The sequence below is a fragment of the Nerophis lumbriciformis genome, linkage group LG33 (assembly GCF_033978685.3).
Source record: "Nerophis lumbriciformis linkage group LG33, RoL_Nlum_v2.1, whole genome shotgun sequence".
NCBI lineage: Eukaryota > Metazoa > Chordata > Actinopteri > Syngnathiformes > Syngnathidae > Nerophis > Nerophis lumbriciformis.
In genome coordinates, this window is record NC_084580.2 from 24,314,724 (window position 1) to 24,334,088 (window position 19,365).

General features: G+C 40.4%; 1 protein-coding gene across 4 annotated transcripts; it reads right to left on the reverse strand.

Moving 5' to 3' along the window:
* Positions 1-1,439: 1,439 nt before the first annotated feature.
* LOC133575754 (E3 ubiquitin/ISG15 ligase TRIM25-like) lies at positions 1,440-19,363 on the reverse strand. 4 transcript variants are annotated; one of them, XM_061928574.2, is made up of 7 exons: positions 18,543-19,363; positions 17,222-17,813; positions 13,279-13,374; positions 12,986-13,204; positions 7,374-7,512; positions 5,143-5,241; positions 1,440-2,176 (listed from the first exon to the last, which is right to left on the reverse strand). In XM_061928574.2, the coding sequence occupies exons 2-7, from the start codon at positions 17,786-17,788 to the stop codon at positions 2,118-2,120; spliced, it is 1,179 nt and encodes a 392-aa protein (XP_061784558.1). In that variant the 5' UTR covers positions 17,789-17,813; positions 18,543-19,363; the 3' UTR covers positions 1,440-2,117. The 4 variants fall into 4 exon arrangements, with proteins under 4 accessions (XP_061784558.1, XP_061784555.1, XP_061784556.1 ...); XM_061928571.2 differs by having other exon boundaries at positions 17,222-17,825; XM_061928572.2 differs by having other exon boundaries at positions 17,222-17,789; positions 18,543-19,362.
* Positions 19,364-19,365: the final 2 nt, after the last annotated feature.

A 19,365-nucleotide genomic window follows, 5' to 3' on the forward strand; every position in this document is an offset into this window, starting at 1 on the left:
CTGAGCTAAGATAAAATAATGGCATAACATTGAATAAATAAGGAGGCATGGCAAGAGTAGGCAGGAGCATGACTATAACCATTACAACGGTTTGTTTTGAATATTGTTGAATAATAATTACAAATAAAAAATACAAAGAAATGGAAGAATGGCTCTTCTGAGTTAAAAAATTAAAGTTTAGTTCACTTATAGACAGTTTTAGTGGGTTTAAAATGTTACCTAAAATTACATGAAGTAATAGGTATAACATTTGAATTAGGAATATTGATTTAGTGTTTATTAGAACAATTAATGCTGTAATTTTAAAACATCATATGCAGGATTTGGACACATTTCACAGTGATTGATATCAGTAATGCATTCTTCTCGGTACCAATACATAAAGAAAGTACATTTTGGTTTGCATTTACCTATAAAGGGAAAAGATACACCTATACAAGACTACCGCAGAAAGTCCGACAATCTATTCACAAGCAATGCATGCAAGCATGTCCAAATTCGACCCTCCAGGAAGAAGACAAAAGTCCTGATATACGTACATGACATATTATTAGCATCACCGAATAAGGAAACCTGTAGAAAAGATACATTAGCGTTATTAAATCATCTACATTGTGAAGGACACAAAGTAAGCAAAACAGAAGTCCAATTATGCAAAACAGAAGTAAAATATCTAGGACATTCTTTAAACAAAGATGGACGCACTATTGTGGGAAGCAGAAAAGCAGCAGTACTACAAGCACCAAAACCACAAACAAAGAAGCAAATGATGGGGAAGTTATGTGATAAACAGGAGGGAAATGTTAGAATAATTATGTATATATTATCATCATAACTTTATGCTTAAAGGTTGTTGCTCTAAATTATTGTCAATTGTGCTGAAGTGGTATTTTTGTATCTGTGCAAGCTGGCAATCCAAAAGCCGGCTTTATCGGTATTGTGTCCAGCCTCGGCCTGCTGACTGCCAAGGCCGAACACCGCCGTGACGCAGACAGAGCAGAGACAAGACGATATCTCCAGCGTCAACTAATTTTCATTTATTCTATAATCATATATTGTGTCCAACTGGAGTTGTCGAGATTACCCCCTTCCCTCAGCGACAGCTTCAGTGATGTAACAGGGACCTTCCAAATAAATAGAGGTGGCACGCGGGCTTGACTTTTAGAACATAGTTTGGATCTGTAACTAGAATACAGCCCAAAACACGTGTCTCCTCATGAGCTAAATTGAACTCTGTCTCTGCATGATTCCTTGCTTCTTGTCTGATTATTAGATGTCATCAGTCTTTGAACCTGACATAGTGATGTGTTTGTTTATTGTTGTTTAAAGTTCTTATTCACTAATATTGATGTTCATTTTATCATTATTATTGATACTCTTATTGATATTTTTCAATTTTGTTTGTCCTTTTTTTTCATGCATGTGTTGAATTTGTGTGTTGAAGTGTGTATTGTTATTTCAAGTGTCGTTGGTTTGGAGTTGTACGTTATTCTTTTCAATGATTATTCAGTGTGATGTTTGGCAACACAATAAAATCAAAAATAAAATGATTCTTCTCAACAATCATTGACGATCCGCAGGTAAGAAAGATGATTTATTACCATAACAAGGCAAGAATACAAAAATAGGAACGGGAAGCTAGAGAAAAGCTTAGACCAGGACTAGCCAATACGGGAACTAGAAGCAAGAATAACCTGTTGGGTGTAGCAAACAAAACTGCCAGACAGAGTATGACGTGAGGCAGGAATACATATCTCTCTGATTAGTGACCGGACGCAGGTGAGCGTTCTGACCACTAATCAGAGGCAGGGGTAAATAATCAGCATCCATGGCAACAAGGAACACAAAAACAGGGGTGCTGAAAAGAACTAAACAACTAAGAGAATCTCAAACTAAACATGACATAATCCGGGTAACGGATCATGACAGAACCCCCCCACCCCCCCTTTAAGGGACGGATTCCAGACATCCCAGAAAAACAAAAAACAAAAAAGTCCATCGTCACGGGAGGGCGGAGGGAGGCCTAGGTGGTGGGTCCATGAGCCGACTGGAAGTCTTTGTTTTGATGACTCTTTGTTTTCCATCCATCGGAAGAAGGTGCTTCCTTGTACTCAACACTAACTGGACTCTGGAGGAGTACTCTGTGTCACCTCCGGCTCCGGCAGCAAGTCCTCTCCTGGGTCATAATAATAAATTGAGTCATCAAACAAGAGTCAAGGCCTTTCATAGACTTTGTGATGTGCTGGCATCGTTGAATTAAAAAGGTGGCAAACCAAATATTACATCATTACATAACAATATCACTAATACTTGGTTAATATTCAAGTCACCAAATGTAAATCAAGTTTTCTTGGCGCTTTTGGGTGGTTATTTATTGGGTTCTACTGACGGAACAGAGGACCTACCATTGACTCATTTATGTTAATATGCCAGTTAGAGTGCATTAAAAACAAACATGTTTTCGTAATGACACATCTTGGCCACTGGAGGCCAGTGTTTGTCTAAACCAAGGGACAAAGTAGGTGTACTGTCACCACCTGTCACATCACGCCGAGATTCAGTTGGACTTTTTTGCTGTTTTCCTGTGTGTAGTGTTTCACTTCTTGTCTTGCGCTCCTATTTTGGTGGCTTTTCCTGTTTTGTTGGTATTTTCCTGTAGCAGTTTCATGTCTTCCTTTGAGTGCTGTTCCCCACACCTGCTTTGTGTTAGCAATCAAGACTATTTCAGTAGTTTTTATCCTTCTTTGTGTGGACATTGTTGATTGTCATGGCATGTACGGATGTACTTTGTGGACGCCATCTGCTCCACACGCTGTAAGTCTTTAATGTTACTTTGTAATGGTACTTTCACTTTAATGTTACTTTTTAATGGTACTTTCACTTTAATGCTACTTTTTAATGGTACTTTGACTTAAATTCTACTTTTTAATGGTACTTTCATTTAAATGTTACTATTTAGTGGTAAATGTACTTAAATGTTACTTTTTCATGGTACTTTCACTTAAATGTTACTTTCTAATCCTACTTTCAACTAAATAATACTTTTTAGTGGTACTTTCACTTGAATTTTACTTTTGAATGGTACTTTCACTTAAATGTTACTTTTTATGGTACTTTGAATTAAATGTTACTTTTGAATGGTACTTTCACTTAAATGTTACCGTATTTTCCGCACCATAAGGCGCCCTGGGTTATAAGCCGCGCCTTCAATGAACGGCATATTTCAAAACTTTGTCCACCTATAAGCCGCCCCGTGTTATAAGCCGCATCTAACTGCGCTAAAGGAATGTCAAAAAAACAGTCAAATAGGTCAGTCAAACTTTAATAATATATTAAAAACCAGCGTGATGTGGGCGCGCATGGAGTCGTATATCAACATGGACGGAGCTGCGTGAAAAAAGCCACCCGGCCTCTTCGCGTAAACTTAAACTTACCTTAACCACTCGCTCATCTTTTCTTCATCCATCCCTTCGAGTTAGCTTTTATGATGACGCCGGCTGGAAAGGTCTCTTTTGGCAAGGTCTTCCTTTTGAATATCACCATGGGTGGAAGTTTCTGGCCATTAGCATGGCAAGCTAGAACCACAGTGAAGGATGACTTCTCATTCCCTGTGGTGCCAATATTCACCGTACGTGCTCCCGTTGTATCCACAGTGCGGTTCACAGGAATATCAGTTGCTGTGAAATAGTAATCCGTGTGCGGATGGAGAGATTGCGTCTTTTCATGAACCGGATCCCTGTCGCTTAGTAGGAGCCATTTTGTGGTCTTTACAGATGTAAACACACAAAGGAAATGATAATATCCGCGCGCTTTTACTTCTTCTACGCGGGTGGGTGGTTGCTTACAGTAGAAGAAGAAGCGCTTCCTGTTTTATGGGGACGGGTGCTTACCTTGGCGGTTGCTTGCGTAGAAGAAGAAGCGCTTCCTGTTCTACGGGGAAAAAAGATGGCGGCTGTTTACCGTAGTTGCGAGACCTAAACTTTATGAAAATGAATCGTAATATTAATCCATATATAAAGCGCACCAGGTTATAAGGCGCACTGTCAGCTTTTGAGAAAATTTGTGGTTTTTAGGTGCGCCTTATAGTGCGGAAAATACGGTACTTTTTCATCGTACTTTCTCTTAAATGTTACTTTTTAATGGTACTTTCACTTTAATGCTACTTTTTAATGGTACTTTCATTTAAATGTTACTTTTTAATCCTACTTTCACTTAAATGTTACTTTTTAGTGGTACTTTCTCTTAAATGTTACTTTTTAGTGGTACTTTCACTTAAATGTTACTTTTTAAAGGTGCTTTCACTTTAATGCTACTTTTTAATGGTACTTTCACTTAAATGTTACTTTTTACTCCTATTTTCACTTAAATGTTACTTTTTAGTGGTACTTTCTCTTAAATGTTACTTTTTAGTGGTACTTTCACTTAAATGTAACTTTTTAAAGGTGCTTTCACTTTAATGCTACTTTTTAATGGTACTTTCACTTAAATGTTACTTTTTACTCCTATTTTCACTTAAATGTTACGTTTTAGTGGTACTTTCATTTAAATGTTACTTTTTAATGGTACTTTCACTTAAATGTTACTTTTTAATGGTACTTTCACTTAAATGTTACTTTTTGGTCGTACATTCACTTAAATGTTGCTTTTTCAAGGTAATGTCATTAAATGCAGAGAACGACTCTCTGCGCCACACGCTGTAAGTCTTTGCTGTCGTCCAGCATTCTGTGTTTCTTTACTTTGCAGCCAGTTCAGTTTTAGTTCCGTTCTGCATAGCCTTCCCTAAGCTTCAATGCCTTTTCTTAGCAGTACTCGCCTTTTGTTTATTGTTGGCGTAGATACCTTTTTACCTGCACCCTGCCTCCCGCTGTCGTCTGCATATTGTGATCACGACACACCATGTTCCTGACATCTACAAAGCACTTAGCTACCTGCTGCCACCTACTGGTATGGAAGAGTATTACACGGTTACTCTGCCGAGCTCTAGACAGCACTGACACTCAACAAGGACACATTATTTGCGGGTTATAATTACTGGTTTGTATTAACCCAATAAGTGAAATGACATAATCACCCACGTTGACAAACACTGGTCGACACACGTGATCAGTTGGTGTTGGTGGTGATGTCATCATGGTGACTCACCTGCAGCTTCCCCTTGAACGGGAGGTGTGACACGGGCCGGGGGCGCTGCTTCTGCCTGGGCCGACGGGGCGAGGGGAAAACGTGAGACGAAGTCTTGCGCTACATGACGACAACAACGCACACAATTATTGTCAATGCACACCTTCCACATTTTTGCCATTTCCACTGTCAACAACAACAACAACAAAAATGATTGGTCAACAGAAAAGCAGCCACATCACTGTGTACTAGAATGTTGGGTTGCACGACATTACACATGTTTTAACTCATATTTGTTCTTATGTAAGAGAAGAAAACTACAAAATCAGCAGAGGATGAAATAATTACAAACCCCAAAAGCAGTGAAGTTGTCACGTTGTGTAAATGGTAAATAAAAAGAGAATACAACAAATCCTTTTCAACTTATGTTCAATTGAATAGATTGCAAAGACAAGATATTTCATGTTCACACTGAGAAACTTGTTTATTTTATTTTTTTGCATGGCCTTTCCTTTTAACAACACTCAGTAAAGGTTTGGGAACTGAGGAGGCACATTTTTGAAGTGGAATTCTTTCCCATTCTTGCTTGATGTACAGCTTAAGTTGTTCAACAGTCGAAGCCACGCTGTTGTAGCACGTGGCTTGGAATCGTCTCGCTGAAATAAGCAGGGGCGTCCATGATAGCGTTGCTTGGATGGCAACATATGTTGCTCCAAAACCTGTATGTACCTTTCAACATTAATGGTGTCTTCACAGATGTGTAAGTTACCCATGCCTTGGGCACTAATACACCCCCATACCATCACACATGCTGCCTTTTACACTTTGTGCCTAGAACAGTCCGGACGGTTCTTTTCCTCTTTGGTTCGGAGGACACGACGTCCACAGTTTCCAAAAACAATTAGAAATGTGGACTCATCAGACCACAGAACACTTTTCCACTTTGCATCAGTCCATCTTAGATGAGCTCGGGCCCAGCGAAGCTGGCGGCGTTTCTGGGTGTTGTTGATAAATGGCTTTGGCTTTGCATAGTAGAGTTTTAACTTGCACTTACAGATGTAGCGACCAACTGTAGTTACTGACAGTGGTTTTCTGAAGTGTTCCTGAGCCCATGTGGTGATATCCTTTACATACTGATGTCTGTTTTTATGCAGTACCGCCTGAGGGATCCAAGGTGCGTAATATCATGGCTTACGTGCAGTGATTTCTCCAGATTCTCTGAACCTTCTGATGATATTACGGAGCGTAGATGGTGAAATCCCGAAATTCCTTGCAATAGCTGGTTGAGAAATGTTGTTCTTAAACAATTTGCTCAGGCATTTGTTGACAAAGTGGTGACCCTCGCCCCGTCCTTGTTTAAAAATTTCATGGAAGCTGCTTTTATACCCAATCATGGCACCCACCTGTTCCCAATTAGCCTGTTCACCTGTGGGATGTTCCAAATAAGTCTTTGATGAGCATTCCTCAACTTTCTCATTCTTTTTTGCCACTTGTGCCAGCTTTTTTGAAACATATTGCAGGCATCAAATTCCAAAAGAGCTAATATTTGCAAAACATAACAAAGTTTGTCAGTGTGAACATGAAATATCTTGTCTTTGCAGTCTATTCAGTTGAAAAGGATTTGTTGTATTCTCTTTTTGTTTACCATTTACACAACCTGACAACTTCACTGCTTTTGGGGTTTGTATTGGTATAATGCATATTTAAATCTCAAGTAACAGAACCTTTATTGTGAAACATTGTAATCTACTATATCATGACACAAGCTGAAGAGTAGGAATCATTGTTTCTTCAAATGTAAAACAACAACCTGGTAATAATTCATGATAAATGTTTCACTACTGCTCTTTCTTTTCCTTCTAGAATACTTCCTTGTGTCACTAACTGCTAAAATATGATCAGTAACTTAACTTCCTGTAAAACTACTAACTCAAAACTTGGCATATCATTTGATCAAATACACATTTGAAGTCTACTGACTTTCAAATGAATAAATAAATATATTAGCACAGTTCTTGATTAAGATGAATGTACTTTTTTTATTATTAGAGTTACTTATATGACAAAAATAATGCAAAGAGTTAAAAAAAAAGGTTTTTCAAAATATATTAAATGTTTTTGTATTTTAAGGTCACTTGTGAAAAAGTATGGTGTTTATGTTTGTCGTTGTCTAATTAAATGTATTTGTGTGATTGATGCTGTGTTGCTACCATGTTACAAAGTAAAATCAAATAAAAAAGACACAAGTAAACCTTTTTCATAAATGTCATTCAATCCTTTCTTGTAGTATTCCAACATCCACTCCTTGTAGACGTGAATATCATCGAAAAGGATCAAGTTGAAGTCTGGCAGAGGTGAGGACGTAGACGAGGCTTTCAGGGACGGAAGTTTCTGCCGGCAGAGAAGAATTAAATGATTGTGATGGACTGTAATGTTAGCTTACATAGCTATGCTAATGTTGCTAACATTTGTGTGCCTCACTTACTTCAAATACTCTTTAATGTCAATTTTATATACACTTGTCTCACTCTTTTATGTTACATTGTTGTATGTGATATATGACATCTATTACGTTGTTGTATGTGATATATGACATCTATTACGTTGTTGTATGTGATATATGACATCTATTACGTTGTTGTATATGATATATGACATCTATTACGTTGTTGTATGTGATATATGACATCTGTTACATTGTTGTATGTGATATATGACATCTATTACCGTATTTTCCGCACTATAAGGCGCACCGGATTATTAGCCGCACCTTCTATGAATTACATATTTCATAATTTTGTCCACCAATAAGCCGCCCCGGACTAAAAGCCGCGCCTACGCTGCGCTAAAGTGAATGTCAAAAAAAACGCTGCGCTAAAGTGAATGTCAAAAAAACAGTCAGATAGTTCAGTCAAACTTTAATAATATATTGAAAACCAGCGTTCTAACAACTCTGTCCCAAAATGTACGCAAATGTGCAATCACAAACATAGTAAAATTCAAAATGGTGTAGAGCAATAGCAACATAATGTTGCTCGAACGTTAATGTCACAACACACAAAATAAACATAGCGCTCACCTTCTGAAGTTATTCTTCATTCGTAAATCCTTCGAATTCTTCGTCTTCGGTGTCCGAATTGAAAAGTTGCGCAAGCGTGGTATCCAAAATGGCCGGTTCCGTCTCGTCGAAGTCATCGGGAGTCAGTGTCGCTGTTGTTCTGTGAATCCTGCCTTCTGGAAAGCTCGGACCACAGTTGTGACCGAAATATCTGCCCAGGCATTTACGATCCACTGGCAAATGTTGGCGTATGTCGTCCGGCGCTGTCTGCCCGTCTTAGTGAAGGTGTGTTCGCCTTCGGAGCTGTGTGAAAAAAGCCACCCGGCCTCTTCGCGTAAACTTCCCTTAACCACTCGCTCATCTTTTCTTCATCCATTCATCCCTTCGAGTTAGCTTTTATGATGACGCCGGCTGGAAAGGTCTCTTTTGGCAAGGTCTTCCTTTTGAATATCACCATGGGTGGAAGTTAGCATGGCAAGCTAGAACCACAGTGAAGGATGACTTCTCATTCCCTGTGGTGCGAATATTCACCGTACGTGCTCCCGTTCCACAGTGCGGTTCACAGGAATATCAGTTGCTGTGAAATACGGTAGTAATCCGTGTGCGGATGGAGAGATTGCGTCTTTTTATGAACCGGATCCTTGTCGCTTAGTAGGAGCCATTTTGTGGTCTTTACAGATGTAAACAGGAAATGAAACGTACGGTGATATCCGCGCGTTTTTTCTTCTTCTTCCGGGGGCGGGCGGTAGCTTACAGTAGAAGAAGAAGCGCTTCCTGTTCTATGGGGGCGGGTGCTTACCTTGGCGGTTGCTTGCGTAGAAGAAGAAGCGCTTCCTGTTCTACCGGGAAAAAAGATGGCGGCTGTTTACCGAAGTTGCGAGATCGAAACTTTATGAAAATGAATCGTAATAAAGCGCACCGGGTTATAAGGCGCACTGTTAGCTTTTGAGAAAATTTGTGGTTTTTAGGTGCGCCTTATAGTGCGGAAAATACGGTACATTGTTGTATGTGATATATGACATCTGTTACATTGTTGTATGTGATATATGACATCTGTTACATTGTTGTATGTGATATATGACAACTATTACGTTGTTGTATGTGGTATATGACAACTATTACATTGTTGTATGTGATATATGACATCTGTTACATTGTTGTATGTGATATATGACATCTATTACGTTGTTTTATATGATATATGACAACTATTACGTTGTTGTATGTGATATATGACAACTATTACGTGTTTGTGTGTGATATATGACATCTATTACATTGTTGTATGTGATATATGACAACTATTACGTTGTTGTATGTGATATATGACAACTATTACATTGTTGTATGTGATATATGACATCTGTTACATTGTTGTATGTGATATATGACATCTATTACGTTGTTTTATATGATATATGACAACTATTACGTTGTTGTATGTGATATATGACAACTATTACGTGTTTGTGTGTGATATATGACATCTATTACATTGTTGTATGTGATATATGACATACATTACATTGTTGTATGTGATATATGACATCTATTACATTGTTGTATGTGATATATGACATCTATTACATTGTTGTATGTGATATATGACATCTATTACATTGTTGTATGTGATATATGACATCTATTACATTGTTGTATGTGATATATGACATCTATTACCTTGTTGTATGTGATATATGACATAAATTACGTTGTTGTATGTGATATATGACAACTATTACGTTGTTGTATGTGATATATGACAACTATTACGTGTTTGTGTGTGATATATGACATATATTACATTGTTGTATGTGATATATGACATCTATTACGTTGTTTTATATGATATATGACAACTATTACGTTGTTGTATGTGATATATGACAACTATTACGTGTTTGTGTGTGATATATGACATATATTACATTGTTGTATGTGATATATGACATATATTACGTTGTTGTATGTGATATATGACATCTATTACATTGTTGTATGTGATATATGACATCTGTTACATTGTTGTATGTGATATATGACATCTATTACGTTGTTTTATATGATATATGACAACTATTACGTTGTTGTATGTGATATATGACAACTATTACGTGTTTGTGTGTGATATATGACATATATTACATTGTTGTATGTGATATATGACATCTATTACATTGTTGTATGTGATATATGACATCTATTACATTGTTGTATGTGATATATGACATCTATTACATTGTTGTATGTGATATATGACATATATTACGTTGTTGTATGTGATATATGACATCTATTACATTGTTGTATGTGATATATGACATCTATTACGTTGTTGTATGTGATATATGACATCTATTACCTTGTTGTATGTGATATATGACAAATTACGTTGTTGTATGTGATATATGACATCTATTACATTGTTGTATGTGATATATGACATCTATTACATTGTTGTATGTGATATATGACATCTATTACATTGTTGTATGTGATATATGACATCTATTACGTTGTTGTATGTGATATATGACATCTGTTACATTGTTGTATGTGATATATGACATCTATTACCGTATTTTCCGCACTATAAGGCGCACCGGATTATTAGCCGCACCTTCTATGAATTACATATTTCATAATTTTGTCCACCAATAAGCCGCCCCGGACTATAAGCCGCGCCTACGCTGCGCTAAAGTGAATGTCAAAAAAACGCTGCGCTAAAGTGAATGTCAAAAAAACAGTCAGATAGTTCAGTCAAACTTTAATAATATATTGAAAACCAGCGTTCTAACAACTCTGTCCCAAAATGTACGCAAATGTGCAATCACAAACATAGTAAAATTCAAAATGGTGTAGAGCAATAGTAACATAATGTTGCTCGAACGTTAATGTCACAACACACAAAATAAACATAGCGCTCACCTTCTGAAGTTATTCTTCATTCGTAAATCCTTCGAATTCTTCGTCTTCGGTGTCCGAATTGAAAAGTTGCGCAAGCGTGGGATCCAAAATGGCCGGTTCCGTCTCGTCGAAGTCATCGGGAGTCAGTGTCGCTGTTGTTCTGTCAATCCTGCCTTCCGGAAAGCTCGGACCACAGTTGTGACCGAAATATCTGCCCAGGCATTTACGATCCACTGGCAAATGTTGGCGTATGTCGTCCGGCGCTGTCTGCCCGTCTTAGTGAAGGTGTGTTCGCCTTCGGAGCTGTGTGAAAAAAGCCACCCGGCCTCTTCGCGTAAACTTCCCTTAACCACTCGCTCATCTTTTCTTCATCCATTCATCCCTTCGAGTTAGCTTTTATGATGACGCCGGCTGGAAAGGTCTCTTTTGGCAAGGTCTTCCTTTTGAATATCACCATGGGTGGAAGTTAGCATGGCAAGCTAGAACCACAGTGAAGGATGACTTCTCATTCCCTGTGGTGCGAATATTCACCGTACGTGCTCCCGTTGTATCCACAGTGCGGTTCACAGGAATATCAGTTGCTGTGAAATACGGTAGTAATCCGTGTGCGGATGGAGAGATTGCGTCTTTTTATGAACCGGATCCTTTTCGCTTAGTAGGAGCCATTTTGTGGTCTTTACAGATGTAAACAGGAAATGAAACGTACGGTGATATCCGCGCGTTTTTTCTTCTTCTTCCGGGGGCGGGCGGTAGCTTACAGTAGAAGAAGAAGCGCTTCCTGTTCTATGGGGGCGGGTGCTTACCTTGGCGGTTGCTTGCGTAGAAGAAGAAGCGCTTCCTGTTCTACCGGGAAAAAAGATGGCGGCTGTTTACCGAAGTTGCGAGATCGAAACTTTATGAAAATGAATCGTAATAAAGCGCACCGGGTTATAAGGCGCACTGTTAGCTTTTGAGAAAATTTGTGGTTTTTAGGTGCGCCTTATAGTACGGAAAATACGGTACATTGTTGTATGTGATATATGACATCTGTTACATTGTTGTATGTGATATATGACATCTGTTACATTGTTGTATGTGATATTGTCAAGTGGGGGTCACAGCTTGCTGAGTGGTTGTTCTTCCAACGCAAGATAGACGGTTTTGTCAAAACGAGACCTGAACCGGAGTGACATAATGACAATGCAGGCAGGACGAGTGATGAACAGGGTATGCTTAAATAACAGTGACATGATTGGTGACAGGTGTGTGTGAGTCAAAACGTGAAACAGGTGCGTGACGTGACAGGTGAAAACTAATGGTTGCTATGGTGACCAGACAAGGAAGTGAAAAGACAGAAACTAAACAAAACATGATAATACAGACATGACAGATATATGACATCTGTTACATTGTTGTATGTGATATATGACATCTATTACGTTGTTTTATATGATATATGACAACTATTACGTTGTTGTATGTGATATATGACAACTATTACATTGTTGTATGTGATATATGACATCTGTTACATTGTTGTATGTGATATATGACATCTATTACGTTGTTTTATATGATATATGACAACTATTACGTTGTTGTATGTGATATATGACAACTATTACGTGTTTGTGTGTGATATATGACATATATTACATTGTTGTATGTGATATATGACATACATTACATTGTTGTATGTGATATATGACATCTATTACATTGTTGTATGTGATATATGACATCTATTACATTGTTGTATGTGATATATGACATCTGTTACATTGTTGTATGTGATATATGACATCTATTACCTTGTTGTATGTGATATATGACATAAATTACGTTGTTGTATGTGATATATGACAACTATTACGTTGTTGTATGTGATGTATGACAACTATTACATGTTTCAGTCCTAACCTTGAGAAAGTCCACGTGGTTCACGGTTTCTGCCAACTTGTCAAACTGGACACACATCATCTGCTGCTCCTTGATCACAATGTCTGTCTTCTCCAGCGACTGCTCGACCCGACGGACCACCAGCGGCTTCGCCTTGTGGATCATCTCAAACAACTCCAAGGAGCTGATCATTATATTTTTGAGTTCCTCACTCATCTTCGTCATCTGCCAGTCATAGTCCTTCAAGAGAACCAGGACGTTTGTGACGTGTGTGCATTTATCCCAAAAAGTGTGCGAGGGTTGTTTGGTCTTACTTTGACAGAGGAGAGGCTTGCTTTGACCTTCTCAATTCTTTTCTGTGCCTGCTGGATGTTCTCCTGACAGTCGTGCTTCATCTTACCAAGCTGATTCTGGAGACAATGAAACATTCAAGACACATCAAGCCAAAAGAAACCCTTCATGACACCAGGGTGGTCTTCCTGCCTCATCAAAGCACCTTAACTCATCCTATGTACGAGTGGTCTACAAAAGTGTTCCTAGAGAACTGCAATCTATTCAGGTGCTGGATGACATCATTGTAAGACCTAAAAAAACGCAAGTTGCTTTTTTAAGAGAGTGTTAAAATACTCCCCAAGTATAGCAACCAATTGTGTTATGATCCGCTGCCCGGATCATATTTCTGTTTGGGTTTTCGGGTCACGTGTGTTTTCTGTTAGTCTTGGACTCATTTTGTTCCTGTCTGTGCACCTTTGAGTTGGTTACCATAGTTACATATTAATTCCACCTGCCGCTTGTGTTTCGGACGCGCACCTGTTGTAATCACTGACATTATTTAAGCCTGCCTTTTCCAGTCAGTCAGCCTGGTTTCTTTATTTGCGTCACGCGACTGCTACGTACGTTTTTGCTTGTCTCCTAGCCCCTGCTAAATGTCATAGTCGTTGCTAAGTTGTAGCCTTAGCTTCCGGTGCGCTCGGCACTTTTTTCAGTCGGTTTGTTTTCTGTTTTGTACCTGTTTTGTGTTGTTTTATTATTAAATCAAGCATTACCTGCAAGTTCTGTCCGGATTCGTCCCTTGCATCTTGGGAGAACAAAACCCCGCATCATCATGCACCACGACCGTGACACAATTAAATCATGAATATTTATATTGGCCTTTTATATTAGGTGTGATTTCTCATGTTGTCAGACGGTTATGTGCAGGTAATTTCCCCAAGATGCAAACAGACATCCGGAAGCAGCGTGTAGGTAGGAATAAATTATTTATTGTAGTAAATCAGGTGAGAAAACAAGAATAGAAATGCGTGCCGATTGCACGGGAAGCTAGGGTATAGGCTTAACCAAAGACTAGCCAAAAGCAGGCGCAAGAAATAAGGAAATCCAACGTAGCAAACAAACCAGCCAGGCAGGAATAAATAGCTCTCTGATTGGTGACCAGGAATATGTGAGTGTCTCGACCACTAATCATAGGCAAGTGACAATAATCAGCAGCCATGGCAACCAAGAAACAAACCAGGGTGCAGAAATCGAACTAAATCAAGAACTAAGTAAATACAAAACTTAACAAAACATGATCCAAGCAACGGATCATGACAGTACCTTCCACCCTTAAAGGCCTACTGAAAGCCACTACTAGCGACCACACAGTCTGATAGTTTATATATCAATGATGAAATCTTAACATTGCAACACATGCCAATACGGCCGGGTTAACTTATAAAAGGCAATTTTAAATTTCCCACGAAATATCCGGCTGAAAATGTCTCGGTATGATGACGTTTGCGTGACGTCACGGGTTGAAGCAGACATTTTGGAATAGCACGGTGGCCAGCTTATGTCGTCTGTTTTCACCACATAATTCCACAGGATTCTGGACATCTGTGTTGGTGAATCTTTTGCAATTTGTTTAATGGACAATGAAGACAGCAAAGAAGAAAGCTGTAGGTGGGATCGGTGTATTAGCGGCTGGCTACAGCAACACAACCAGGAGGACTGAGTTGGATAGCAGACGCGCTATCCGACGCTAGCTGCCGACCGCACCGATGATCGGGTGAAGTCCTTCGTCGCGCCGTCGATCGCTGGAACGCAGGTGAGCACGGGTGGTGATGAGCAGATGAGGGCAGGCGTAGGTGGAGAGCTAATGTTTTTAGCATAGCTCTGTCGAGGTCCCGTAGCTAAGTTAGCTTCAATGGAGTCGTTAGCAACAGCATTGCTAGGCTTCGCCAGGCTGGACAGCATTAACCGTGTGGTTACAGGTCCAGGGTTTGGTTCGGTGTCTCCTGATAGTAGAAATAATAATAGTATTGTTGATATTCTGTCTATCCTTCCAGTCAGGGGCTTATTTCTTCTGTTTCTATCTGCATTTAAGCACGATGCTAACACGTTAGCTCCGTAGCTAAAGTGCTTCACCGATGTATTGTCGTGGAGATAAAAGTCACTGTGAATGTCCATTTCGCATTCTCGACTCTCATTTTCAAGAGGATATAGTATCCGAGGTGGTTTAAAATACAAATCCGTGATCCACAATAGAAAAAGGAGAGAGTGTGGAATCCAATGAGCCCTTGTACCTGAGTTACGGTCAGAGCGAAAAAAGATACGTCCTGCACTGCACTCTAATCCTTCACTCTCTCTTTCCTCATCCACGAATATTTCATCCTCAATCAAATTAATGGGGTAATCGTCGCTTTCTCGGTCCGAATCGCTCTCGCTGCTGGTGTAAACAATGGATAAATGTGAGGAGCCCTTCAACATGCGACGTCACGCTACTTCCGGTACAGGCAAGGCTTTTTTTTTAATCAGCGACCAAAAGTTGCGAACTTTATCGTCGATGTTCTCTACTAAATCCTTTCAGCAAAAATATGGCAATATCGCAAAATGATCAAGTATGACACATAGAATGGATCTGCTATCCCCGTTTAAATAAGAACATCTCATTTCAGTAGGCCTTTATATATATATATATATATATACATATATATGGGCAGAACGGTGGCGCAGGGGTTAGTGCATGTGCCTCACAATACAAAGGTTGTGAGTTCAATCCCGGGCTCGGGATCTTTCTGTATGGAGTTTGCATGTTCTCCCTGTGACTGCGTGGGTTCCCTCCAGGTACTCCGGCTTCATCCCACCTCCAAAGACATGCACCTGGGGATAGGCCCCTCCCACCTCCAAAGACATGCACCTGGGGATAGGCCCCTCCCACTTCCAAAGACATGCACCTGGGGATAGGCCCCTCCCACTTCCAAAGACATGCACCTGGGGATAGGCCCCTCACACCTCCAAAGACATGCACCTGGGGATAGGCCCCTCCCACCTCCAAAGACATGCACCTGGGGATAGGCCCCTCCCACTTCCAAAGACATGCACCTGGGGATAGGCCCCTCCCACTTCCAAAGACATGCACCTGGGGATAGGCCCCTCCCACTTCCAAAGACATGCACCTGGGGATAGGCCCCTCCCATCTCCAAAGACATGCACCTGGGGATAGGCCCCTCCCACCTCCAAAGACATGCACCTGGGGATAGGCCCCTCCCACCTCCAAAGACATGCACCTGGGGATAGGCCCCTCCCACCTCCAAAGACATGCACCTGGGGATAGGCCCCTCCCACCTCCAAAGACATGCACCTGGGGATAGGCCCCTCCCACCTCCAAAGACATGCACCTGGGGATAGGTTAATTGGCAACACTAAATGGTCCCTAGTGTGTGAATGTTATCTGTCTATCTGTGTTGGCCCTGTGATGAGGTGGCGACTTGTCCAGGGTGTACGCCGCCTTCCGCCCGAATGCAGCTGAGATAGGCTCCAGCACACCCCGCAACCCCAAAAAAAGAAAAGTGGTAGAAAATGGATGGATGGGTATATATATATATATATATCACTGGACAACATTGCTACGTTTCACTAGCATTTTTTCATCACTTAAAAGAACTTCAGGGTGTGGCTGTCAACATCACACTGTGATCAAGGGCTATACAAATAAACTTTGATTGATTGATTGCATAATAATAATCATAATAATAACAGAGCAAAAAAGAGAGAAAAATAATAATGTAGCATTGTTAAATCTTATCGCAATGATGCAAAATTGAGTGTTTTCGGCATTTAGTTTTTAGATTGTTAACTGGAGGATTGACTTTAAAGAAGAGGTTTAATTTGCCAAACGTGATGTAAGAAGGGATCTTATTCAGTGTGCATGCTCTTTGTGATGACGGGTGACTCGTGTGAATGGAGATGTTTTGATTATTATGATGATTAGCATACCTGTTGCTCTTGTCTTTCCACCTCCGCCATCACGACGTCATGGCCTTTGTGTTGGTCGATGACACACAGCGGGCAGATGCACTGCTTGTCCGTGCGGCAGTAGAACTCCAGCAGGCTGTTGTGTTGACCACACACGCACTCCTGGACCCTCTTGGAGGCCGTAATTAGCGTGTGTGTCTTAAACTCGTTTGACTGGTAGTGCGGTTGAATATGCAGGCCGCAAAACGAGGCCAAACACTGCACGCACGACTTGTCTGCCTTGTACTTCCTCTCCGGGCAAAGGTCGCACTCCACGTCGTCCTCCTCCGCCAGAGTTCGACCCGCCACGGCCTGCTTAAATCTTCCCACCATGTCGTCCAGTAAGATGCTTCGGACAAGCACCGGCCGCGGGTTGAAAGTCTGCCGACATTGAGGGCACTTCACGTTGCTATCATCGTCCCAGTAGCTGCTGATGCAGTCCGAGCAGTAACTGTGGCCGCATGGAATGGTCACTGGCTCCTTCAGGACATCCAGACACACCCCACAGTTGAACTGGTCTTTGTCCAGGACCATCCCGCCATGAGCCATCCTTCAAAGAGGTGCAGGAGGGGACCTGTGTGAAGTTCTTCATTGCAAATATCATAGTCACACCGCTACGGGTTTTAAAGGTATTTCAAAATACATTTTCTGACTAGTGACGTCATCCAGCCCCCTCACCTAGACACGATCTCCCCAAACTTGGAAACTTGGAAGATTTTTCACCCCTCATCTGAGTAGGCTTCATCAGTTCATGCTCATAGACTTAGACTGGTCAGTTGTAATCCAGCGGCTGGTGCCAAAACCCAAAATATTTATACTCCAAAACCAGTAGGGTATGTCTGGGCAAGGATGGTTTTGCCCTATCGTGGTGAGAAAAACAACTGTTTTAATGCAAACGGACAACCCTAACTGTCAAAGCCAATGACAGTCGTTGAAGTGTAAATTCCCCTCGTTAGCATTGAGGTATTGTTTGGCTGAAACCATCCTTGCCCAGGCACACCCTCCTGGTTTTTGGGGTATAAATATTTGGGGTTTTGGCACCAGCCACTGGACTAGATCTGACCATTCTAAGTTTATGAGTACATACTGATGAAACTTACTCGGATGAGCGACGAAACCTCTTCCAAGACGATTGAATGCCCTGAGATGACAAGTTTGGGAAGATTGTGACAAACAAAACAATTTTACAGCACATGTTCTTTTTTAGATAGTAAATCTAAATATTGATAATAGATACAGTACGTAAAACATATCGCATAGATCCAGAGCAAAAGAAATGGAAAAAATTCAAGCAAGACCTTACGCTTTGTGGACCGAAGTGAAGTTACTTTCAAGTTGGATATTCAACAGATTGGACTCCAACCACACCGACTGTTTGGTGAAGCGTCTCCAGGATTAAAAGTTCAAAAGCAGCAACACGCAGATAGACTTTCCCCTCCTTGATTCCAACATGGACTTTCAAGTCGGACCTGTTTGTTCCTAGAGTAAATAAAGTTTCTGTTTCGTTTTGATGCAGGCTTGAAAAACAATTGCGATTACTATAGTGTATCGATCTTTGGCAAAAGAAACAAACAATTAAAGCCAGAAGTTACACTTTATTTATACAGGAAGTGGACCAAAGTGAGTTAGTTTCAAGTTGGATATTCAACAGACTGTTTGGGGAACCGCCCCATGGATTAAATTAACTACACAAAAATAGACATTTACCTCCTTGATTCACACACAAAGACTCAAGTCAAACCTGTTTGTCAATTCATCACCGGCTGACTGAGAGTGTGTCTTTACAGGAACATTTAGCTTTTGTTTTGACGCTGGGTTGAAAGAATAAATGTCTCTTGGAGGAGTGAGTCACGCCCAGGCAGAAACGATCGCTGGGTGAAAATGATGTAATACAATGCCTCGCCACGAGTGGACACAGACTGAGCACCAGACTTCTTCCACCTGTCAATGTTGACATCACAAAAGTTAATATCAGTTTAGTTCTGCAAACGGGTTAAAGAAAGTCTGGAACAAGCACAGACATGCTTTAAATTTTGGGCTTCGGACAGACGTTTGGAATTCATGTTTTCAACTTTGTGAGGAAAGTTGGGATTGATGAACAGCTGGGAACCACCGCCATCGGCTAT